Genomic DNA, 26068 nt, shown 5'->3' with positions numbered 1-26068 from the left:
GGAGACTGATTTGAACTTGTGTCAGTGCACGCCTTTCGTTTGCAAGCTTGCAGATAAAAACCCCAGCAGGCACGCTCAGAGATGGCGCCTGGGTATCGCTCTTTGGAAGTTTCAAATTTGTGCTCACAGAGTCAGCTCGGCAGAGTAATGTAATGATTAACTAGAGATCCAAATCTGCAAAGAATGAACAGGAAGGAAAACCTGAAATGAAAACGAATCTGCACATCTATTAGGGGTAGTTCTTATCCGTCACCTCAAACTCTAGCTCCTGAGCTCTGCATTGTAGTCGCTCGCTTTTAATGAGACGGAACTTTAAAAACATTTGTAAAGCATACATTGTTTGTGTTGGATTTTAAACCTGATTAGGACATTAGTAACCATAAATGTGGAATGCACAGTGCTCAACCTTTTTGCCTATTAGCCGCAGTAAATCAGCAGCAGCTCTACTATTACAACAGTAGTTGTCCCAACTACTGTTTTCAAGTTAATATTAACCGAAAACAAAGAGTCTCTTTATGCAAAGGGAGGCACCGAAGGAAGGAGAGAGACAGTGGGGGGAGGGCAACAGAAAGAGCGAGCTAAATGCTGGAAAACGATAAAGGAGAGAACGATGACTGACAGAGGAACTTTCCGAAGCAGCCAATCCTGGAATGTTGGTGGAAGGTGCCACATAGTTCCCAACATTTGTTGCTCAGTCGGCACAGCAACAGGACCACCAGCATGTTTATTAAATCCCTACCATAGTACTGGTGAATCGAGATAAGGGGATAAGCATAAGCGGAGGAAACACTAAGGGTAAAAATGAAGGGCATGAAAATGTGATGTGTTATCTACAAAAACAACACTTTAAAAATTGAATAACTTGATAATTTTTTAGAGATACAGGCACCTATAAAACTGAGCAGGACCTGGGTTAAAAACATAAGTAGATGAGTATCTCCCTAATTCCTGTCAGTGGTTCTCAAACCTTTTAAAGAGTATCACCTTATTAAATATCCAAGCACAATCACAATGACATATTTTAAAACAATAATTCATCAAATTCATCAAAACAAAAAGCAACAACAAAAGTAAAATAACATTCTTATCCATCTCCAATGATCTCCATCCTCCTTTGAAAGAGGAAGTGGACTGGGAAAACGTTACGCAAAAAATGAATGCTGGAGATCCTCCGTTCTAAAGGGTTAAAGTGGGTTATGATGACTTTTCAACTCGGGTCTATTTTTAAGTGTCGCCACCAATAAAGCAACAAGGCCTGGCATTAATCCAGCGATATGTCCTTTCTTGACAGAGTTGGCAACATGGCCGATGTGTGTTTAAAGAAAGAAAATATGTTTTGAATGCACAGCATCACAATGTCCACGTTTTGTTTTCACCCTGAATCATCTTAGGGTCTGATTGAACATGTAACCAAACACTGCATCACTCTTCATCTGCAACAAACAAGGTTCATGCCTTGTAAGAGGGCTTTGGCCTAGTCTTTTGGTAGAAAACATGCAGACAGCAATCTAAATGTCATTTGGTAGTGTTTTGTGAAAGAAAATACACTAATCACTCTATTAATGAAATGTTTATTTGTGCTTCTGATAGTTTTAGTGTCTTCTATGTAATACTGTAAAACTTTCTTTGTAAAGACGTTCCTTGACTGTTCGAATACCTTGAATGCAAAAAAAAAAGGAATTGCTAGCTTATATTGAGTTAGCTTGCCACTGACCGCAGCAATTAACAAATCTTGCTGTTTTTCTGACTTAAAATTGAAACATAGTTAAGCTGAGTTTTATGTATTTTCCCATGAATTAATCAATTAATCAAAATCCCCTTTCAGGGCACAATCATTGACTCACTTTCACACAAGTGAGTCAATGATCTGTGGGGGTCATGGGCCCTGTGTGTTTTCAGAGCACTCTGTTTTGCTCCGGGGCTGTGGAACCAAAAGGGCGCGGCTTGTAGCTTTCTGAATTCACCAAAGCAAAGGGCTGGGCTATAATTTGAAATCATCACTTCTTTTTATACAAGCAAAGCTGCTGTTCAGCCTGTTCCTATCAGGTTGTTCTGAAAGGAACAGGTTGCTGATTTGACTTCCTGATTTGACTTTAACCACCCCACTCCATGTCAACACATTTCAACAGATCTCAGGTAGTTTGTGTTTCAGAGAATGAGTCGACTGAAGCAATACCAAACTCGTAACTCCTCAAAGATTTTACACCGCGAGTCTCATTCACTCCACAGCACTCACAAACGAGTACTGATGCGTTTGGGTTATGTGCCTTGCCCAAGGGGGCATGAACACGAGGCAGAAATAGAGACTTGAATAGAACCCACAGCTTTTGATTGTAGGACAACTCTTCTTCTTACTCAGCCACTTAGATTTTCATAGTAAATGATCTACAACAGAATATCTTCTGAGTACCAATAAAGGTAACCCAAATGTTAGCAGTTCATCAACCTCAGATTTAGCTGCTGTAACTTCCACAGGGAGTTACATTTGAAATCCAAGATTTCAGATGGATTTCTAAGTAATTGCATTTGGCCTCGTTACAGCATAGCTCAAATAACTTTCTTATGTTTTAAAGACTCCTCCAGTGAAGAGACAAAAATTAGAAACACTCAGATGCAGGGACAGGATGATACAGCAATAACTAAAGATTCAGAGAAGCAGCCTGCTCTTTCTCAGCCCCGCCTTAGCACGTCTCACACAGCCTGGGATCCATTCATAGAAATCTGACTAACAAGAAAGAAATGATTGTTCTCTGAAAGCAGTTTTCGTTTTCTTGCTCGCGGCCTCACACACAAGCACGCTGTAAGAAACTCTACAACCGGGCTCCATGTAGGTTTCAGGTGTCACCATAAAATCTGACAATAAGCACATCAGCGTGATTAAATGACATCTTATAGGGCGATGGAATACACATGACCAGCTCCGAGACTCTAGTAACTTTCAGTATCTATGCAAGTCATGGCCAATTACCAAAGCAAAACAGAAAATAAAAACTGGAGGCACTTTTGGCAAACATTTGAATAATGAAAACAAAAGCTAGTTTTTTTTCTTTTTATTTTAGCTGTTTGGAGTAGTAAAGAGACTCTTGAGGTATGCATCAGCTCCAAGTGAACACATATTATTTCCATGTATCCATATTAAGAAGAACGTCCACGTTCAGGATAGGGTTTCACAAACTAGAACTCAATTAAAATTGATCTTGTCCTTTAAAATTGCTTAGCTTCAAACGTACAAAAACACACATCACATTCTACACTGTTATTATCACTTATTTAACAAATAATGATAATAATCATAACTAAAGGGAAAGCCTGCGTTTGAAAAACTAAGCCCACCTTCTAAATCACTTGTAAAACTTTAACTCGAAGTAGTTTTTCAGTCTCACACCAGGGTGGAGGAACAACCATCATCTCTCCATGCTTGACAATGGATATGTGAGGTTGGCGAATTTGAGATTTTCCATTTCATAGATGAATTTACTGAAATGTCCACTCTCAGAAATATCATCTGCAGACTCTGCAGAGTCATAGCTGATGTCTTTTTACCATGGCATTGTATTAAGACAAAATTCTGTCTTTTGGACCCATATTTGGCTAAAAAACATTCCTGCTTTACAGAGTTGGTCAGACCAGTTCAAGTGAACATTAGTGATGTTCACTTGGAGGCTGCTTCCCCTCCTCAGATCTAAAATCCAACGGCATGACAATCATTAGAGCCTGAAACCTTCTCTCGCTGCATCATAACAGTGCTATTGATCTCTGATCAGGTTTCACAGATGTCTCAGAGGACTGAGTGAAGATAATTTCCATGTGATTGACTGTGTTCATGTACTCTAGTCAGCAAGAGAGGAAGTAAAAGAGAAGATGAGAACAAAACAGTTTGTTTTTTTCATAGATTCCTCTAAATCAGATCCACTTGTACTTTATCTGTATCCCAGAAAGCCTAACTGTGATTTATGCAAATATTCTGCATGCCGTGAGCCGCGTCATGATTATCACAGCCTTTCCGATAAGCCCTCTTCCTCTTCAGTAAAAACAACAGAACTAACTTCTCTTCCTCCGTGTTTTAGCCTCCATCTCCTTCATTTAGTGGAACTGCTGCACAGTCGAAAACAATCTCTCTGTCCTGTCACTCTCCTCCCCTTCTGCTCCTTTTTTCCCCCATTTATTTATTTATTTTTATTTTTTTACTGCCTCTGAAAAGCCAGGCTAGAATAACCAGCAAGTCCAAACACACGCTGCCAACCTCCCGGTCCCTCTTGAACACACAAACGGCACAAACACAGAAATGACATACTAAAACACACACATTGTGTGCGGTTGGTATGGTTCCCTGGCTTGCGGGGGTAAATGGAGTGGAACAGGTTAGCGCTGCTGCCATATAGTATCCCACCTGTACAAACACAGCACTAGATCATGGCAAAGCAGACACATACACACACCCCCACACACACCCCTACACACCCACACACGCACATGTCCTCCATCTGGACCCAGGCTCTGGTGGTTTTTAATAGCTATCGATCATTTTCCCTGGTGACACACACACCTCGATGTTACAGGCAGAGCAAAGGCACAGGTCCCAGAGTCTATGCACATTAACACATATTTGCGTACACACAACCTGCTATGTACCGTCAAAAAAGGCCCGTTTACTTTGGCTAAATGTGTCCCTGTGCCAGGTTGTGCTCACTGATGTGTCCTGCTGCGGCTCACTCTGCATTTCTTTTCAGATGAGATTATTTAATTTACATAATGAGGCCCAGACTCACTCTCCCAGATTGAATTACTTTGAGACAACAAATAAAAATGAATGCAGACAAGCAGCCCCACAAACATACAAAACCCAGTCGATGGGAGCCTCTCGCTGGAGTCTCTCTCTGGCTTTAGCCATGATAAAAACAGCATCTGTGTCCTGAAACTGTGGGGGGGGGGCAAGCCCTGTGCCGTTGCCACCCTGTTCCAATGAGGTCATCATACACCCGCGAGTGAGTTACAGCAAGATGGGAGGGTCAAAAAGAGGAAGAGACAATCAATATTCCATATGATTCTGAGCAATAAATCTGGGATTAGTCTGGGTAGTTAGCTGCGATTAATTGTCAAAGCTAATAAAACCGTGTCACGGCAGAAGCGAGGGAGGCTGACGGGAAATAGTGCTGACTTTTATGGGCAAATGAATTAAAACGCTAACCGAAACTGCGTCGTCAAAGTCGGGCATCAAACACTCATCCTACACTTAGTGATGCAAACAACAAAGAGACATCACTCCCTGAGATTCACTCCATGTGAATTATAATTAAACGCTGCGATTCTCTGCTTCACAGCGTGTCGTAAATCCAGACACGAACGAGGGACGTTTGTCATTTACTCTCGTCTTTCCTTTTTTTTTATTGAAAAATGACCACAGTTTATTGATACGGTTAGAGTGGATTTGTGTGAGCCGCACAAAATGCAGCAGTGGAGGTTTTGCAGAAGCTGTGGTCAAGCCGAAGACAGAAAAGCAAGCAAATTACTATACATTGGTGGTTACATTACGTACACATCAATTTTAACATTTAACGACCTTGCATATTTTAGAAAGAAAAGTTCCTTGGAGATCTTCAGTCATACAAAAATGACGTGGTTACCGTGTCACAGTAACCACGGCCTCTTTATGGCAATGTAACCCAGTCAGTGAACTGCAGGTGACACATGGACTTACTGCTATTAGTGGGTGTGGATGCAGGTAGAGCGATGACATCAACATTTGATATATTCATTTAGTAAATTAGATCTGCTTCTCACTCTGGTTTAAAACACATTTTGACAAAAACAACCTTTAGGCCAGTGTTAAACACGTTTATAAAGCCCACATTTTTGTTTTAAAAATTATTTTCTTATTGGTCTGACGTAATACTCTGGCCTTAAATGCCATGTTTTTACTAAATGTGCACAGATAATCATCAAAATGATATTCAAATTTATTGAACATAACTCTATGTTGTAGTGTAGGATGTTTGTTATCTATGCAAAAAGGTTGAGGAGGGTCTATGGGAACAGTCCCAAACCCGGAGCCTTGAGGAGAGCCGAGATTTACCGCGTCAGAGCTCTGACTGGACTGAACAGCTGGTCTCTTGGTGGGTGTTCAGGACTTTCTGGCTTATCAGTGCATATCTTTAAGAGTTCTTTTTCTTTTTCCAATTAGTTTTAGCTCACTTGTACTGGATTCAAATGTTAGCGAGCAGCTGGTCACGGCGGCCTGAACACTGTGTGCGAATGCATTTGTAAATCTGCTGACAGATAACAAATGTACCTGCAGTGATAAATACAGGCCCGTTTCACCAATGAAATCAAGGTCACACATACAACTTGTGAGAGTGTGTGTTTGCATACAGTCCGGTCCAACACACACATCTGGTAGAGCTTTTTTTTTTTTCCTTTTTCTTTCACATAACAGCTGAAACAACAATCATTCACGCCGGGTAAAACTATTGTGTTTTCAGCGCAGTCTGGGCTTTAGACAGTCCATCTTCTTCTCTCTCACTCACTCCATAATCCTAACCCAGAGTTTGATTCAGAGCGAAAAGCAAACTTCTTCCTATTACTTCATTGGGTTTATCGCTTGTCACCTTTGCCATGTGTCTTGCGGCGATTTGGCTAATGCACAAGTTCAACTTTCTGGTACAAACACAAGCACAGCAGAGCTGTGCGAGATTTTACTGCAAAGAACCGCTGAAACAATACAATAAGGCTGCAGCCTGTTTCCGTCACAAGGGAAATCCTGCAGCCTGGACGGCAGCTGATAGGAGTAAGATGAGAAGGAGAGCCAGAGAAGAGGAGGAGGAGGAGGAGAGAGATAAGAAGGAGGCAAAGTGTGTGGGAGACACAGAAGAGAGGGACACTTTGGGGGAAATCCAGAGGGATAAATAGCAAAGAAACATGTCAAAGCGGAGGGAGTGAAAGAGGTGAAAGACACAGGGGAGGGAGGGAGAGGGAAGAAGCAGGAGGTTTTTACTGGTGAGAGAAAAAGTTAAAGTCGAGACAACAGAGACTGAGTGAACAACCTCAGGATGCAGCGGAGCGGCAACACAGTGCTCAAAAACACGGCGCTGATTCTCCGTCTTGAAAATAAGCAGCGGCACAAATGAAGCAAACTGTCGGAATTCAATCAGCAAAGTGTGATTTTTATTTAGTTAGTTAGTTATTACTATTATTGAGCAGGTATTTATGAATAGAACAAAAAGTTTGACTGCTAAGGACATTTAAATGAAATAGTTCAACTACAACCTTTTTTTCAGAATTTACTTAACTAAAATGATTTAATCCTAATTAAGTAAACAGAAAATGTGACATTAGTAGTAACTAATGTGCTTGGTCAGAATTAAAATTGTTTTTGTTTTTTGTTGGTTGCAAATATTTAATAGTTTCCAAAATTGTATTTTTTCAGTGCAAAGTAAAGTTGTCTGTCTCTTTTTTTTTATTTTGTTTTGTGCAGGAAAGAGTCAAAAACCAGGAGTTAACCTTGTCAAAATTAAGACACATTCAGTAACTGTGAATAACAAAAAGCACCACAGAGTCACCAAATAAGTGGAACTCGTTTCAGTGCTGTGTAATTGTCTCTTTTATATAGCTTGTAAAAAAGAGAGAATTTAAGTGAAAACATGCACACAAAAGGTCCAGAAGCAGTTAAAGAATAACTACTCATAGGCGACCAAATGTCCAGGCCCTGGATCCAACAACAGCAGGAAATCCTTCCCGCACAACTCAAACAGTAGGGTTGCTCTCTGTTAATTTGCTCATGCACTCTTAGACATAAAATGACTTTGGCAGACTTCCATTTTGTGGTCACCTTTTTATAAGTGTGAGCTTTGGGAATGAAAAGTTCTGCATGAAATATCTGAAATGCTGTGGGGTTCTGTGTTAAAGACAACCATGGAAAATATATATATACAAAAAAAAAAAAAGACTCTACAGAGCTTGGGCATGGTGTGTTTTTTCCGAGAAACAAGTCTTAATTTAAATATCACAACAGGATAATGACCCAAAACATGCAGCTAAAAACACCCGGCTAAAAGCAAGGAGCAAAGAGGAGACTATTCTCCTCTGGCCTTCTATGAGCCTTGGAGAAGACACCCTTCAATAAACAAGGTCTCAGAAATTCTCCAAGTAGTTTTTCTGCTTTCTATATTTTTTTTTTTTATCCAAAGTGCAAAAAACTGTGGTATAGTCAATGAAACTGACTTAAAGTGGAATAAGAAGAAAAATATGGTAGCAAGACTTGCATTAAGCTGCTCCCAGCCTGGTCTGTGACCATAAAGCCACGCAATGTTCTCCCTGGCCTTTAAATCTTAAAAGAAACTACATCAGATCAGGTAAATCAAAGTGAAATCAGGTTATTGACTGACCATTCTGACACTTACTGCAGTACATAAAGACAACATTAGCAGCCATAAAAAGTCCAACTGCAGAGGCGCTTTATGATTTTAGGTGCCTCTCCACGCCAGGCAGCGCCGGGCGACTGATTTACTTGACACTCATGGGGGACGTATTTAGACCGGACGTGCTGGAGAGACTGGGCAGTAAAGCTGGCGGGGCAGAGGGTGACCCAGACAGCGAGAGGACCAGAGGGGAACACGTCAGACACACGGGTTAACCTCCTCCCATTAAACCACCCGTGATTTCAAACCAAAGGCCAGGGGACAATGGACTTCACTCCACTAATTACACACCGCAACACAGATAATAGGAAGTGTGCATCTTTATGAGGACAGATTTCTTGTCCTCGCTCAAGCAAATTGCTGTCAAAGCAAATATAAAAGCTCTGGAAAGACGCTGTGGTGGAGATGCGTACTTTGTTTGTGGAAACATTCTAATTAGCTTGTTTACTCGACTTCACTTGCAAGTAAATGTCAAGTGTCTGGCTGGTTTAAACATGTGCAGCTTTGAGCTGATATTTTCAAGTTTATGTTCCCAACTTGCTTATCTGTTTTTAAAATCCCCCACTTTATCACATCTCCACAACATGATGCTGCCACCACCGTGTTTTACCACTTGAATGTCAAGTTTATGTACATGGCACATTTCAGTGACAAGGCAAAAGATAATACAGTAAACAATTATGAAACAAGAAATAAACTTTAGATTATGTCAAATGCCATCAGCAAGAATAATGATCAACTATATATTAAACATATCGACCAGTGTTCCAGTTATTATTAATCAAAGGCAACTCTAAACAGGTAGGTTTTTAAAAGAGCACAGTGTTTCGGCAGTTTTGCAGTTTTCTGAAAGTTTGTTTCAGATTTGCGGAGCAGAGAAGCTGAAAGCCGAACCGTGTGTTTAGGGTTTGCATTTTTCTTGTTTTATTTCCATGTTTACAGGTTCCCCTGCATTCCTTTTGACAAACTGAAAATGCTTTCTTTCAACAATGTTTTATTTTTTCTTACACCTCCGTAAAGCCCAACTTGACAGTGTGCTCAAACTTATATGTCCTACCAATAGATTCTCCGACCTGAGTTGTGGATCTCTGCAGCTCCTCCAGAGTAACCATGGCTCCTTCTCTGGCAATTTAGCTTAGGTGGATGGCCATGTCTTGGAAAGTTTGCAGGGTTTCCATACTCTTTTCCCTTTTCTGAAGAATGGGCTGAACAGTACCATGTGAAACGTTCAGTTTGGGAGGTTTTTTCCAGGCCCAGCCTGATTGTTTACTAATGATCTCTTTACACACAGAAGAACAAGATTAGGTGTCTGAAGGCAATTGTTTGTACTGTGTCTATAGCTCTATACCATCTATTTAAGGCATCTAAATAAAAAGGGGGCTATATCCAAACACACACCACATTTATCAGATTTTTATTTGCTTAACAGACTATGCACATGGCAAAACATGATGGTGGCAGTATCATGCCTTTTTATGGTTTTTTGTTGTTTGTTTGCTTAAAAAAAAGATACATACCATTTCCCTTCCATGTCACTATTATACACTGACATTTGTTGCTCTGTCCATCATGAAAAACTTATTTAATTACACTAGTTTATGTTTAGCTTCACAACAGTTGAAAAAGTTCCAGGAATATTAACACTCTTACACAAGACTTTACACAGTGCAACCATGATAATGACAATAACTTCATCGACTTCATATAGGACAAACTATGTGAGACCTCCATCTTTAGACCATCACAACATCCATCGAAATTAAAATACTGAAAGAACTTTGTAACAGGAATAAGTCCACCCATGTTTTTTTTTTTGTTTGTTTGGGGTTTTTTTTTTGCTTTTTTACTCCAACTCTGAATTTGATGTTCTGATTTTTACTGTTCAAAAATAAAGACAATAAGACAAATATAATGTAAATTAAACTTTTATTAAAGCAAAACATAAGTAGTAATATTAAACACATTTACTTAGTGACAGATAGAGGACATTAAGCTGTATAAACTCCTCCAGTCCCGCCACTGACTGCAAAAAAGCGGGTAACCAAATATTCAAAAACAACACGTCATCCCACAATGCACCGCGCTCACGCTCTGCTTTAACGCATTACCTCATCCCACAATCCACCGCGAGACTCAGAATCTTCTGGGTGGTTGTCTAGGCAACACACCTTATCGGGCGGGTTTGACTCCGCCCCTGGACACGCCCTCCAGCCAATAGGAGAGCCCGGTTATGACTTCATGGTTATTTTTAGAGAGGCCGCGGCAGCAAATAAGCTTTACCTCCACGCTGCCTGGCTTACAGTGTATACACATCCAGGCAAGAAGAAGCAGCTCAGCAGCTGCGAGGCGCCTTTCACTCTTAGACTCAGTACAGCTGTGGATACTGTGGGAAGAGCTTAGTGAACAGTTACAGACCAGCGAGTGAGGGGAAGAAGTAAGTTCTGATTCCTGTGTCGCTCTGAGTTTGGAGACTTTTTACTCACTGAGAGGACTTTTCGGAAGGAAGAGGGACGAGAAGTTTGTTTGTTAGGGTTTTTCTAAAAAAAAAAAAAAGAAAGAAAAAAGAAGAAGACTCTCTAGCTGCGTCTCTTTTTAAAACTTCTTCTATGTATACCAAGATGGAAACTACTTTCTACGACGACTCACTCAACGCTTTCTCCCAGAACGACAACGCGGGCTACGGATACGGCAACCCCAAAGCGCTGAAGCACAGCATGACGCTGAACCTGTCCGACCCGACGTGCTCTCTGAAGCCTCACCTGCGCGCCAAAGCCGGCGACCTGCTGACCTCTCCGGACGTGGGGCTGCTGAAGCTGGCCTCCCCGGAGCTGGAGCGGCTCATCATCCAGTCCAGCAACGGGCTCATCACCACCACCCCGACCCCGACCCAGTTCTTGTGCCCCAAGAACGTCACCGACGAGCAGGAGGGCTTCGCGGAGGGGTTCGTCCGAGCCCTGGCCGAGCTCCACCACCAGCATATGCCGGCCACGACCAATGCCTCCGCTCCGCAGGCCAGCGTCAACACGGCGCTGCCGCCCGTCTCATCCGTCGCCGGTGCCACTGTTTATAACAACACCCCGGCCATGCGCTCCGACTCTCCGGTCTACGAGGACTTGAACACGTTCAACCCGGCGATCAGCACCGTCTCGGCGCCGAGCTACACCAGCTCAGCGCCGGCTGTGTCCTTCCCCGCGCCCCCTCCTCAGCTCCCCATCTACGGCCAGCCGTCCCCGGCTCAGCTGCCGCGGCTCACGGCGCTCAAGGAGGAGCCGCAGACGGTGCCCGAGATGCCGGGGGAGACCCCTCCCCTCTCCCCGATCGACATGGAGAACCAGGAGCGCATCAAGGCGGAGAGGAAGCGCATGAGGAACCGCATCGCAGCCTCCAAGTGCCGGAAGAGGAAGCTGGAGCGGATCTCCCGGCTGGAGGATAAGGTGAAGACCCTGAAGTCCCAAAACTCCGAGCTGGCGTCCACCGCCAACATGCTGCGGGAGCAGGTGGCCCAGCTGAAGCAGAAGGTGATGAACCACGTCAACAGCGGCTGCCAGCTCATGTTGACGCAGCAGCTCCAGACCTTCTGAGGCGACCCCAGCAAACAGGAGAGACTGTAGTTTGAAAGAGACGGACGCTTCCTGTGATGGCGTGTCTCCCCCAAAAAGACATCCCAGTGGGATTTGGGAGGATACGGAGGCGACACTGACAGGATCACTTGGGAGGGGGTGGGGGGGCGATGAACTGCCGCTCACTCCCCTTGTGGCACGTCCTGGAGATGGGGCTCGGGACAGTGACAGCAGCCATGAACCAGAGAGGACATGCACCAACTGAACTAAAGTGAACTGAAAGTTTTCTTGATTTATCCACAGCTCTGCATGGACTTTGCCATTTCCACAAGGAGAGGTTCAGTATTAGGACTTGAGAGACTTTTCTTGCTGTAGCCATATTTTTGGGCGTGTTGTCAACGCTAAATAAAGTTGTAACAAATGCTGCCGACCTCTGAGTTACAGTTCAAAACACCATTTTCTTAATTGTAAGAAATTAAGTTAGAAAAAGCTTCAAGAATTTCTTGTTGTTTTGTTTTTCTAAAAGTCGTTTAATGGGGTTTCACTCATTGCTATATGTATATAAGATCAACTTGGAGTACTTATGTTTACTATTTGTAATAAGGAAACTGTATAATGTTTGTTTTGTTTTTTTTATTGCTTGTCTTTTGAGCACTTCAGAAACTAATCGATATTTAAGGAGAAAAAAAATAAACCAGATGGAATGAAGCAACAGTGTCTCTCTGTGTTCTTGTGACAGGAAAAAAAAACAAAAAAACAGTGGGTGTGCCATGTCAGGAACTCAGAAACAATAAAACATGTTGCAACATGTTGCAAGAACTGCTAGTTCTGAGAACATCAAGGTAAATTCCATTAGTGCTGGTATTGATCCAAGCCCAGCGATTGGGTTACAGCTGACAGGCCAGGCTCACTTACTGATGAAAGCCTTACACTACAGATGGGCCGGGGTTGATCTCCACTCTGTGACTAAGCACAGAAGTTGTTTATGTTTTTGAATCCCTAAATTATCTCACACCCTATAAGCAATAGTTTTATGCCAGCTCTTTGGTGATCACTTTAACATCTCAACCAAATTGACATACACTGAAGTTTTGTTTTTGTTTTTCCAGTGTCGCTGCTACTTTCGAGGATCCAACTTCACTTTTTCGGAAATCAACAAAGTCAATATTTCAAGAACAACGCCAGAGTGTCAGCTTTTGCGCAACAGAATTAATTGGAAGTCACTGTAACTTTGTAAATGTGCTGCCCGGTCTCAGGGTCATATGATCAGATATTTGAAAAATAGCATTACATGCACAAACACAACAAAAGTTTAATCACTTTGATGCCTATTCCTCTATTACGAAATATTTCATAGTAATAGAACATGTATAAGCCCGTCTGTTAGTTGTTTTGGACGTCAGATTGTCAGACTCGGTTAGATAAACATCGTCCAGACCGCTTAAATTAGGGAACACAATACTCTTGCCTGTTCAGTAAACAGGTGCTTTTGACAGGACAGCAGAAGTATAGCGCTCAAGAGTTATGTAATGTTTTTATACTTTAAAACAACAGGCCCCCCTGGTTCACATAAATCCAGTTCGCCACTAGAGGGCGACAGAAACTGTAACCGAGATTCCTCGCTCCTTGCGGTGGATTGTTATTGCCTGTAGTGGTTCCTTGATTGTTTTGCTTTAATTAAAAATAGATTATCATCTTAATTAGTTAATCTCAAAGAGTCGACACACCCTTAATAAAAAGACAGGTTTTGAAACATTGAGATCATAATAAAGCTTTGTTATTTTTCATTCAATTGCTCAATCTTCTTCATGCAGTCTGAGAATGTCACATCTTGATTTTACAATATCTGCACACTGTTATGCAAAATTTGTCAGGTTGTTAGGATTTCTTTTGGTTACAGGCCTGTCACTCAGATTGAGATGAACTCTGAACTCTGGCTGGGCGGGTCCAAAACTCAGTCTCTTCAGGTGAAGCTATATTTCTTTTTTATTTGAATAAAAGTCACTGTGATGCTGAAAAATGAAATCCCTCTTCAGCGTTATGGATAGATTTGAAGATTTTGATCCAAGCTGACAAAAAGCTGTTCATAATTTCCCCACCAACACAACAGATCCAACTCTCTACTAAAGAAAAGTAACCGCTTGATGCAGCCACCACCGTGTTTCAGCGTGAGAACGATGTTTCTTTGGGAATGCACAGAGAGAAAGTTTCAGTTTGGCTATAATAGAACCTGAAGCACTTTTCACAAGTCATTAATGTTTGGGAAACAATTTTGCTTTTAGTTAGATAAATGAAAATCTACCAGCCATTAAACAATAACATGTTATTGGACATATATATATGTACTCACCCATATATATGTAAGTACATTAACACAAATGATAAATACAATTATTCATGAACATATTACACATACTTCTTTTCTAGTTCAACCTCCCAAATTATATTTGTCGCGTAGGCTTGTTAACTTGCTTTCTACATCATTAAATTATTTCCAAGTTTTATAGTTTATAAGTCTATGAAATTTTTAAAATTACTCCAGTTCTATATAACCTACGAAATTACAAAAGTTAAATATGTTTCACCAAGACTTATTTGTATTTTAATACCCAATGCGATTTGGTTTCTCAAACTTACATCAGCGTGACATCATCCCGGAACACGGCATCCTTCCCCGCCATATAAGGAGAGGGAGAGCTCGGAAGACTGCGTCACAGCGCAGGGGGGCGTTTCTTACGGGAAGTGGATCGACTGTTTAATCTGCTGCTTTTGCTGCACAACCGGGTGAGTCCAATAAATCCGGAGACAAAATGAGATTTGGTTTCAAAGAGCAAACTCATTAAAAGTCTATAACCGCAATAAAATAAAATAAAAAGTTCAATGTTCCGCATAGGAAGAAGTCAAGTGCTTTTTAAAATGTTATTGTAAATGAGTCTTACCTCTTGGTAAGAGATATGAAAATATAAAGTATTCAGAAATGACTAATAAAATAGAAGTTTCTGTGTGGGCCAACAAACGTTGCATTTATATATATATATATATATATATATATAGATAGATAGATAGATAGATAGATAGATAGATAGATAGATAGATAGATAGATAGATAGATAGAAGCATCACTGAATGACATTGGTGTTGTCATTTTATTAAATTAAGTATTATTTTTTTAATGTATAGAATATACCTCAATATACTTAAATAGCTAAAATAGAATTCAGAAGTATTTTCATAAATATATAATATTGTTAAAGTAATAAATATAGTGTATAATATATTTGCACTGCATATAGTAAAAAAGCAACTCATAGTTTCATTGTCATAACAGCTGAAAATTAGCAATAAAAACAAAATAATTCCAATTAAGAAAAGTGTATTTGACTCCACTGCAAGGATTTTTGCTCTAAAAAAATGTAACAAATCCCCTTTAAGAAACAAATACTGACTTATTACTGACTTTTACTGTGTCAGGTGTCAACAAAAATAAAATTTCATTGTGGTTTCTTCATTGTTTAAACGGAAATGTGATTAATGGTGACCAGTGAGAGACGACGCAGCAGATATCGACAGATGTGAGAAAGAAGGGTTCATTCCTCTGTGCTCAAAGGCTGAGGCAGATCTCTAGAGGCAGAAAGTGACATATGTTAGCAAAGACCCGCTGATTTTACCCACTCACGTACTGAATGCATTAAAAATACAACTTTAACTGAGCATCTTTTGCCTCTAGGGGGTGCTGTTTGAAAACGAATGCTGGTCCTCCTGCAAACAGAGCAGAGGTCAAGCTCATCAGATGTTTGAGTCTACATATTTTAGCCAGTCTACTGTTTTACTGACAGGAAGGTATTCACTGATAATATTAAATAAATAATATTAACCGATTGCTTTCTTTGTTACTGAAACAAGCAAAGTTGAAGAGAAAGTCATCTGTTGCTACAAAGTAACTTAGATAGTATGTATTAAACGATTAGTGACTCTAAACTTTTAATAACCTCATGAAATGTTTTCCATTTTTGGTAATATTTAGTCATTATCGGGTGTAGACTTCTCAAATATTTAGCAGCATGTTTTCCCCACGCCACTGCAGGTATAGGTGCAGATTTATTCTTGTAGGATTCAGGTTACATTCACCTTATTTTTGAAATAGTCTTATAAAAAGAGATGTGAGGTGTCACAAGGTAAGAGGTCAGGAGGAGAAGGTGGAGACTGTTCCAGGGAAGCCCCCTGAAACCTGACAGCTCTGCCGGGTTACTAGACCAGAGAGATGAAAGATAGGATGCTGCTGAACCAGGAGATTTCCACGAGCTGAGGGTCTTTCTGGTAACAGTGTGGGAGTGAATCACATATTTCCACACAACCATTGTATTCGCCCGTTTGCGGTTTTTGACTTCAACCCCTGAAATTGTCTGCAACAGTTTGTTGAGCTTGCAGCTCTTGCTGTTTCACAGATTAACGCCGATTGACGCGTTGGCACGTAATTATTCAAACAAGTCAAGGCAGGTTTCTGAGTCATTACAAAGAAAGCAATAAACGAAAAACTGATTTGTCTTCTGAAATTCTCGATTTTCTTCTTCTTTAAACAAAGGAAATGGCTCGACATCATGCCGGATTCCCGGAAACTTGGAGGAAGGCAGACTACATGCGACATTGTATCAGAGATGTTTTCAAACTTCAGGGACGGAAACTAATAAGGTCAATTTATGTTCGAGGTGTAAAACAAAGGAAAAAACTTTTCTGCAAAATCAGAAATATTCCAATCAAAACCTGTGAAGACCATAATCCAGGAAATTACTCTCTTCCAGTTTGCTTAGATGTTGGTTACTTAGATTTCCGACTTATAGGTGGGTAAACTCTGTGAGTAGGTGACAAACTGAATGCGGTGCGAAGTGCTTTGGGGTCCTCTGGACTTAACAAGGTGCTAAAATAGTAATAGCAGTAATAGCATAGCAATAATGGTAAGTACAAACCATCATTTAATTCATTGTGTTTTCCAGGTTAATGAAAGTAAAGGTTCAATAATGTGCAAAAAGCAAGATGTTAGAGAGCTGAAACATTTTATGTTTGAACAGCAATTCGAGAAAAGGCTGGTGGCTATTTCCAGCAGTCATTGGGCGAGGTAACAGAAACTTCAACAAAATGCAATCACTGACATAAGTAAATCGAGGAAATATAGCAATATAGCATTTCTGAAGTCACTCAACAGCAGGGCTTTGTTTTGCAGTTGAGCAGGCCAATGATGAAGATGCTCCTCTGCAATGTGCTGCATGCACGGTACACCAGGACACATGGTGAGGGTTTATAAGCTAAGGGTAAACTGTGCACATAGGAAGTTAAACTGCAAGCTACAAATTATGAAGTGAAGATGCGGCTGCAGGTCACAGACAGAAAAGACAAACCCAGCTGTTAAAGCAGATAATGTACAATAGTGGCGATGTCTAGAAACTCCAGTCCTGCAGAGAAGTATCAGTCCTTTAAGAGATATCATTCTGCTTATTTAATTCTGCATCACTGTGAACACTGGTTGTAATTTCCTCTACAACAGCAAACATTGAGTTTTAAAGCCGTTTGCTGGTACCCATTTCCTGTAATTTGCACTGGCATGTCAGACAGTGCTATTCTTTTATTGAGTATAAGACTCTTCTTAAACATATATGAAGCCTTTGGCACACTTCTTAACATGCAGACTTATAATGTAGAATACAGGATTATTTTTGTTATGATCGGCCCCTGAATCCTAAGACAGTTGGTCTGCGTGCTTCAACGTGACAGTAAGACAGAAACAACCTTAAAAGCTCAATAAAAATGCTGCAGTTTTCCCCAATAAAGACGTAAGAAGTAACTCCTAAGGCTGAGAAATACTTCAATGTACTGATGAAGATTTTTGCAAACCCTTATGGTGTTGCTGAACATACAACATCTTAATCTGAGACCACTGCATCACACAGCATCAGAAGATCATCTGCCTGTAAATAAGAAATCAAACATTAAGGTTATGGAAGTCACAGTAGTTTGCTAAGGCTTTCATCTCTTTTGAACCTTTTCACGTTTTTTTCACATTGAAGCCACATCTTACCAGATCAACACAAATTGAGCACCTTTTTAATTCTACCTTTTTAATCACCCACTCTGAAAACCCCCTTCACCGCTGATGCTCCGTAATAAAATGGACTGCAACTAAGTCACTTAACTTGCAAAGAGAGTCCACTTGTGTTTTAATCTCATTTTCAGTAGCTTCTGCACAGGCTTCTAGCAGACAGCTCAGGCGTGAGAATACGATGACTTACCTGCATTTAGTTTTACACTCCACAACTCTTGCCTTATAGGAAGTGTTCAAAATGAAGTCATTGTTCTAAGAAAACCGTAAGTCCTAGTTGCAGTTTTCCACAAGCCTTAAGTGGCACACCAAACATGTGAAGGAAGGCGCTCTGGTCAGATAAAACCAAAGCTAAACTTTCTGACCCCGTGTTAAAAAGCAATCTGCAAGACTGCACATAACCCTAAACACACTGTGGACCCTGGTTGCTGAATGCAAAAGCACACCACACTTTTCAGATCTTTCTGTGTGAGTACCATCATTTTTGGCTTTATTTCACAACTATGCGATACGTTTTGCTGGGCCTGTTACATAAAATCCTACTAAAATGCACTAATGTTCGTTGGTACCATAGCACAGAAGTGGTGTTATGATGAAATATTTCTTGTGGTCCTGCACCTTAATTTCTTGTGAGCTGTTTTTGTCTGTGGTTGCTTGCTGCAAATTGTGACAGGATGATAAAGAAGCCTATCGGCGGCGCGGTGCGTGTTGTTTCTTCCTGTCTGACTCTTAATAAAAGGTCTAAATGATAAAAATCTAACACCACAGACCCAAAGGGTGCAGGGTGGGATTTTTTTTCTTTCTTTGTTTTCTGTCATTTCAGATATTTTCAGTTACTTGCAAGCTGCACCTCCCCGACCCCCCCCACACATCAACGTTCCACTTCAGTGATATAAATCAGAAGGAGGCACACACTCATGGTGACAGTGCTGCACTGGCATATTTTCCCTTTGTTGGAAATGTCCAAGACCAAGTCAGGGTTTTTTTTTTTGTTTTTGGTTTTTTAAACAAGACTAAACATGGAGATGTTCCTGTTTTTTCACCTACCAAAAGTCTTGTTGGAAAATTAGTTACATTATTGTTATTATTATTAATAAAGCACAATTATATAACGATAATAAAGCACACATCTCTCTGGTTGGGTAGCCCTACACTAATATTTATGAAATGTTCAAACAAAATTAACATAGCAAGACTTGGTATTAACATGATAGGCCTTGTCAAACTTAACTATGCAGCTATCATGAGGGCTAATTTATGCCTTTGTCTATGCCATTTATCCATGGAAGGTCATGGTGGCAGTAGGCCTATCACAATAAGCAATAAATCAATTAATCACAGGACAAATTAAAATGAGCTCAATAATTTGCATTTGCATAATTTATTGTTTTTCTCTTTCCACCAAAAACTGGATGACAAATTTCCTCAGTCTGGTGATTTGGTCTCAACTGGCCTTTTTTTTTTTTAAGATAAATATGTTTACAGAGACTTCATAATTCATTTTATTTGTAGTTTCTGTTGTCTTGTTTATTTATTATTTTTTGGAATATTTGAAATGTCTTCCAGTTCCACTGTTAAATGTTGACAAAAAAATTTAAGTTTATTCATCTTTGAGAACGTGTTCTTGCATTATTATGTCATTGCCATTTTGTTACTCAAAAATGGTCTCAAAACAACAATATTATCGCTTATCGCAATAACTTCTTGAACAATTTATCGTCCAGCAAAATTTGTTATTGTGACAAATTTTCTCGGTGCCTATCCCTGGCAGTCATAGAGAGATAGGCAGGACACACTCTGGATAGGTGTGTTCATCACAGAGCAACACAGAGACACATGGACACACTTACACTTAAGCCAGGGGTCTCAAACTCCAGTCCTCAAGGGCCGCTGTCCTACAGTTTTTAGATGTGCCACAGGTACAAAACACTGGAATGAAATGGCTAAATTACCTCCTCCTTGTGTAGATCAGTTCTCCAGAGCCTTGCTAATAATCTAATTATTCTATTCAGGTGTGGTGCAGCAGAGGCAAATCTAAAAGTTGCAGGACTGCGGCCCTCGAGGACTGGAGTTTGAGACCCCTGACCTAATGGAAAGAGTGACCAATTCCTGTAACAGCCATGTTTGTGGACACTGTGCGGAATCTGGAGTAAAATGAAGAGAATGCTGTAATAAGTCAAACTTTTTCATGATATGAAAATATTTTGTTCCGTATTTGTACACATCTTTTATGGCGTGCAAAACGTGTCCATCACTCCTGGATAATTCTGTGAGTGATGGTTCTTGAATCACTGACTCCAGTCACAGTGCATGTCCTGTGAATCTTCCCAAATATTTGAATAAGCTTTTCTGCACAATCCTCTCAAGGCTACCACATCTTTTACTTGGATCCCAGCTCAGCTTTTGTTATATAGCAATAACCTTTTGTTATTTTTTCTTCCATATTTTACAGGATGAGCTGCTCTGTCCCAGCCGCCGTTTGGATTTACAGACACGTCCCCTTTAAGACTCAACTTTCTATGGCTATCACGTGACAGTTGTTGTAGGTCACGTGAGTTTGTTTTGCCTGAGTCGCAGCTCAGCATCGCAACCTCAATCCATGGCAAGAAACGAGGAGAAACAGCAGGGAAGACTGAACAGACTATGGCTACAGAAAGAGAGAGAGGGTACAGAGTTACCGTCTGTAGAACATGGCGCCATTTTATTCACATCCTGCTAATAAGAACCCTGCGGGTTTTCCAACAGCTAGCTTTACCTGTTAGCTTCACTCGTGCTAAGTTGTTGCTCTCAATACATTATTATTCTAAATCTATATCCCACACAGATATAGATTTTGTTGTTGTTGTTTTGTTCTGAGCACGTGAACTAATGAAACCTTGATTTTACAGAGGGACGGCTTAAAGATGTAAATAAGCGTCGACCCAAACTGGTAATGAAGCTAATGAAATGTCTTCTTAAAGCCACTAAGTCCGAACTCGTTAACTAAGAATAAACTTTAAACCACGTCCCTCCACAGTCTACGCTGAACTCAGCTCCGTCTGTAAAAAAGTGGATTCCCAGCATCAAAAGTGAGATCGAGTATTACCTGCAGGTAAGAGAGAGCTGCTTGGAAAGTTGTAAAGGTCCTGGTTTGTTGACCCAGTGCTCTACATTGTTTTGGATTTGTTTGTTTGTTTGTTTTGTCCACTGCTCAGCAATCCCAGCTACCTCACTACCCGGAGAGGAAGATAGCTGAGTTCCAGCTGCACATCGAGGCTTTGGGAAAAGAATACAAAAGCTTCATCACCAAGCTACGAGCTCTAGACCCCTCATGCAAACACAAACCGTGGACTCCCAGAGCCTACAGCAAACGGAGAGGAGAGGTTCAAGACCCACCAAATGGCGGTCAGTGCTTTGGTTGTCACAGGAAATGAAAGTGCCACTATCTAGATTGTCTGATGGCTAATTTGGTTGCTTCACTCTCCTGAGAAACCACCTATTAGTTTCTAAATAAGCTTTAGAAACTAATAGGTAAACCACTAAATAAGCTTTAGTGTTCTTAATGTCACTTTAAGCACTGCAGTTAGCAGAACGCTACAGCTGTAAACACAACATTGGCAGCTTCAGTGCATGCTACAGAAATGAGCAATGAGTAAAAGTAAAGGTTAAATCTCCTCTGCTTCCTGCACATATCTGAATATTCAGCTGTTTTAAAGAATTACTTTGTTCACAAGTGCTTGGCATACTTCTATCTCATGTTTGTGAGGAACTGTACACGATGTAGCTTGATTCTTAAACTTCATATGTAAGAAGAAGAATTTAATGTTGGATAATCTAAGATGTACTCGCACAGTAGCTCGGTAGATTTAAATCTTCTGCAAATCAGCTCTATTTATACCCCTTGAGCCACAGCTGAATGCCACATATAGTGCGACATATCACTGTCACAGGAAAATTTCAAATAGAGTTGGTGTTTTATATTACATTTTGAGTTGCAGAGAAATTTCCCAAACTACTTATGATTAATTAACTGTCTCCATGTCTCTTATTCATAGGTAAAAACCCTCGACTTGATGAGCTGTATAATGAAGGGAGTCAGAAGAGCAGAGGTGAGAGTGACGCTGCAAGAGATTCTCCCAGATGTTTTCGTTCCTTAGCAACAGCGGCAACCTGCAGCTTTTCAGAGACCAGGCTTCCCAGCCTCGTTCCCACCACCGCCGTCTCAGACGCCAGTTCAGTCCAGGACCAGCCGCTCTCCTTCGACCAGACGCGGCTGGCGGTGGCTGCAGCTGCGTTCAGAGGACCGGTTCTGCACCAGAGTTCCTCCCAAACACAGAACCTCGCCAGGATGCTGCAGTCTGGCCTTCCCAACCTCAGTAAGTTCCACTCACAGCAAATGGCTGAATTTAAAAACTGGAGCCCAGAGAGAAAGGAGAAGCACACAAGTGGTTCTTTGGTGGGAACGGAACAAAGCGCTATTCAAGAAAACAACTCAAGCTGTGCAGCGGCGTCTGACTCGGGGCTCACACAGGACAAGAGTGGACACATCCTGGGACTTGATTGTTACTCCTCTTCTGATGAGGACACTAACACGTAGTGATTTTTTTATTGGTTTTGTTAAATAGTGTGTAACCTCAATTAAAATATTATATTTTGTAATGATGGTCAAATTTCTTTCAAGCACATTAAAAATATCTTTGTTTTTGAATTACAGTCTACATTTGTTACAAAAACATAGCATAGGCAAAAAAAATACATAAAAGTTAGAAACATCTCAATTACGCTGTTATGTTGGCCTGAGTTCCCCCCGTCGACGTGTTTTCCAATTTTTTTTATTTACCGTATTCTTCAGACTATTGCTTTTTTCCCACGCTTTGAACCATGCGGCTTACAGTCCGGTGCGGCCAGGGGGCTCTTTAGCAGGAAGTGAGTCATTGGAAGTCAAAATTGGAAATCAAAGAAGAAATGTTTTCAAACTCATACCGCCTACCACACAAAAAAGTTCATATGATGCAGCTTTTAAGTCGAGGAGTTTCGATCTGGCAGAAGAAGAGGGAAATGGAGCCGCTGCACATAAACTCGGCGTGAACGAGTCCGGCGTTGGAGACGCAGGGCTGCGTCTTTGTGGAAAACCGAGAGCGGCTTATATGTACGTTTCCAGTTTTTTTTTTTTTTAAATTGTAGGTGCGCTCTGTAGTCCGGAAAATACAATATTTATTTATTTCAAAGATGACTCCTTGAGATGTAATATCACATTTGTGAGGGGGTCCTTACGGAACATAAAGATAACCATCAATAATAATTCTGGATTCTGCACCGCAGAACCATTCGTTGTACTGTGGTAAAATTAAAAAACCTGCTGTCTTTACTGCTTGGCTGCAACTGATCACCACAGAAAATATAATCCGAAAGCACCAGAATTAGAATTAAATTGAACAGAATTGTTGCTGGGTTGGCTTTGCCTGGATCAGATCTATGTTTGCACTGTAAAAAAATAAATACATTTTAGAAAAAAACAGAATTATTCTAAATGCCAGAATTAAAAACAAATGGAAGCACACAGAGCACTAAAATAAGTTATAATAATAAAAATAAAATGAATAAACAACTGAACCCAATCAAAGGTACATCCTTCCATAAAGGTTTATGACACTTCTACCGAGAGCTTTCCTCTTATGTACTATTTCGTAATTTAGGTGACACTTTCAAATGACAGTTTTTCTTAGTGGGGGCTTAATTACCTTCTACTGTTTGGTTAGACTTAGACTTAGACTGACTTTATTGTCATTTTGCATGCACAGGGTGTACAGAACGAAATTTCGTTGCATACGGCTCAGGACAATGTTTTGAGCTTTCAATTGTGAGGTTACTCCAGAATAAAATAAAATACAGTATAAAATATGAATATAAAATATAAAGTGCAGGAGTGACAGTAAAATATAAGTTATTTAGCTCTGTACATGTGCAAGGTATAAAGTGGAGACCAGATTTTAAGTGCAGTCCAGTTAAGAGTTCAGCAGTCTGATGGCAAGTGGGAAAAAGCTGTTTCGGAACCTGGTGGACCTGCACCGGACGCTGCGGAACCTCTTTCCAGAGGGCAGCAGGGAGAACAGTCCATGGTGGGGGTGTGAGGGGTCACTGATGATGACGGCCTCGCGACACGCAGCGCTGGGATGAAATGTCCTGTATGGAGGGAAGGGGGGCCCCGATGATCCTCTCTGCTGTCCGCACCACTCTCCTCACGTTCTTCCAGTCGGAGGCGCTGCAGCCTCCACACCACACAGAGAGGCAGCTGGTCAGAATGCTCTCTATGGTGCTTCTGTAGAACGTCTTGAGGATGGGCGGGGGCAGGTGTGCTCTTCTCATCCTCCGCAGGAAATACAAACGTTTCTGTGCCCTCTTGGCCAGAGACGTGGTGTTCACAGTCCAGGTGAGGTCGTTAGTGATGTGCACCCTGTTAAAAAAGAGGTAATTTAATGTTAACTTTGGACAAAACGTTTGGCTCTTTCCTCTTTAATTTTCCCGGGATCCTCAGCGAGTGGCGGCGTGCTGCTAAAACGAAACAACAACAAAATGCGTTGACGTCACAGATCACAGAGTTTAATCTCATACAAAGCAATCAACAACAAAGCTGCAGAGGAACAGAGATATGCATTTTTCTCATAAAAATAAAGACAGACAAGGGGAAGACAGACAAACACAAAACAAAGACAAACAAAAAGCAAAGACGTCTTTGGAGAGAGAGCCAATGCAAAAAGGCAAAATGGTGGCCGCTCTCTGCATTTTCTCTCCTAACCCGAAATCTTATACTAAAGAGGTGTTTCTCTATTTAATTTATGCAGTCAAGGTGTTCCTCCTGTTGACCAACTGGAAACTCCCTTAGGCACTCAGAGAAACTTGGAACTCCCCTCAATCTACGGCCAAGATCAAAGGACCATCTGTCTCTAGCACCACAAAAGAGCGGATCGCTGGCCCTGACCCCCTGTAGTTCCCTCGGTCATTCTGAGTACAGAACGACCTGAGATACAATCTCACAGATACCTGTGAAATCTAAAGTCTCTCGGCCCTGCCGGGAATGCTAATTTTATGGCTTCGCCTCACAGCGGGGAGCTCCTGTTTGTCTGAATGCCTGCTCATCTGGCTCAATCCCAAATGCTCGACACAAAGCTGTTCCAAATAAGAGTATTGAATATAACTTTTACACATGTCGTAAGATTAACTGTATTAAGCACTAAAAATAATCATTTTTCCTTAACAGTCCCCCTTTTGAGGTCTTCATCAAAGACCTCAATAAAAATTGATTAAGCCTTCTAATACAGAACCAAAAAACTATGTATTAAACTAATAAAAAGAAAAAAACGAAAAAACTAAAAATAAAAAAAAACAAAAGAGTGACGTAACCCAATTATATAACAGTGCCCCTTTTTAAACAAAACCCAAGGGTAAGAAATACTTGTCCTTTCAAAAATATAAAATCATAAAACAAAATAATCACAATACAACCAAAACACAGGACAAACAAAACCCAAAGTATAAAATGAAAAAATAAAACAAGGACATAGATAGAAAAATTGTTAAAAAAGAGGTAATTTAATGTTAACTTTGGACAAAACGTTTGGCTCTTTCCTCTTTAATTTTCCCGGGATTCTCAGCGAGTGGCGGCGTGCTGCTAAAACGAAACAACAACAAAACGCGTTGACGTCACAGATCACAGAGTTTAATCTCATACAAAGCAATCAACAACAAAGCTGCAGAGGAACAGAGATATGCATTTTTCTCATAAAAATAAAGACAGACAAGGGGAAGACAGACAAACACAAAACAAAGACAAACAAAAAGCAAAGACGTCTTTGGAGAGAGAGCCGATGCAAAAAGGCAAAATGGTGGCCGCTCTCTGCATTTTCTCTCCTAACCCGAAATCTTATACTAAAGAGGTGTTTCTCTATTTAATTTATGCAGTCAAGGTGTTCCTCCTGTTGACCAACTGGAAACTCCCTTAGGCACTCAGAGAAACTTGGAACTCC

The 26068-nt window shown here is 40.8% G+C and overlaps 2 protein-coding genes and 1 long non-coding RNA gene across 3 annotated transcripts; all 3 read left to right on the top strand.

Annotated features, from left to right (window-relative positions):
- Positions 1-5823: 5823 nt before the first annotated feature.
- On the top strand, positions 5824-23539 carry LOC116725967 (uncharacterized). Its single transcript, XR_004340516.1, has 3 exons — positions 5824-5834; positions 19040-19044; positions 23097-23539. It is a non-coding gene; the product is annotated as an uncharacterized LOC116725967 (long non-coding RNA).
- On the top strand, positions 10694-12682 carry jun (Jun proto-oncogene, AP-1 transcription factor subunit). Its single transcript, XM_032572390.1, has one exon. It carries the CDS (start codon positions 11021-11023, stop codon positions 11993-11995), a length of 975 nt encoding a protein of 324 aa, XP_032428281.1. The 5' UTR covers positions 10694-11020; the 3' UTR covers positions 11996-12682.
- Positions 20597-22703, top strand: LOC116725966 (uncharacterized). Its single transcript, XM_032572391.1, has 5 exons — positions 20597-20731; positions 20954-20994; positions 21082-21156; positions 21260-21449; positions 22100-22703. The coding sequence occupies exons 1-5, from the start codon at positions 20665-20667 to the stop codon at positions 22639-22641; spliced, it is 915 nt and encodes a 304-aa protein (XP_032428282.1). The 5' UTR covers positions 20597-20664; the 3' UTR covers positions 22642-22703.
- Positions 23540-26068: the final 2529 nt, after the last annotated feature.

Source organism: Xiphophorus hellerii, chromosome 9 (assembly GCF_003331165.1).
Source record: "Xiphophorus hellerii strain 12219 chromosome 9, Xiphophorus_hellerii-4.1, whole genome shotgun sequence".
NCBI lineage: Eukaryota > Metazoa > Chordata > Actinopteri > Cyprinodontiformes > Poeciliidae > Xiphophorus > Xiphophorus hellerii.
The sequence above is the reverse complement of the archived record's forward strand: the minus strand, read 5'-3'. Positions and strand labels throughout refer to the sequence as shown.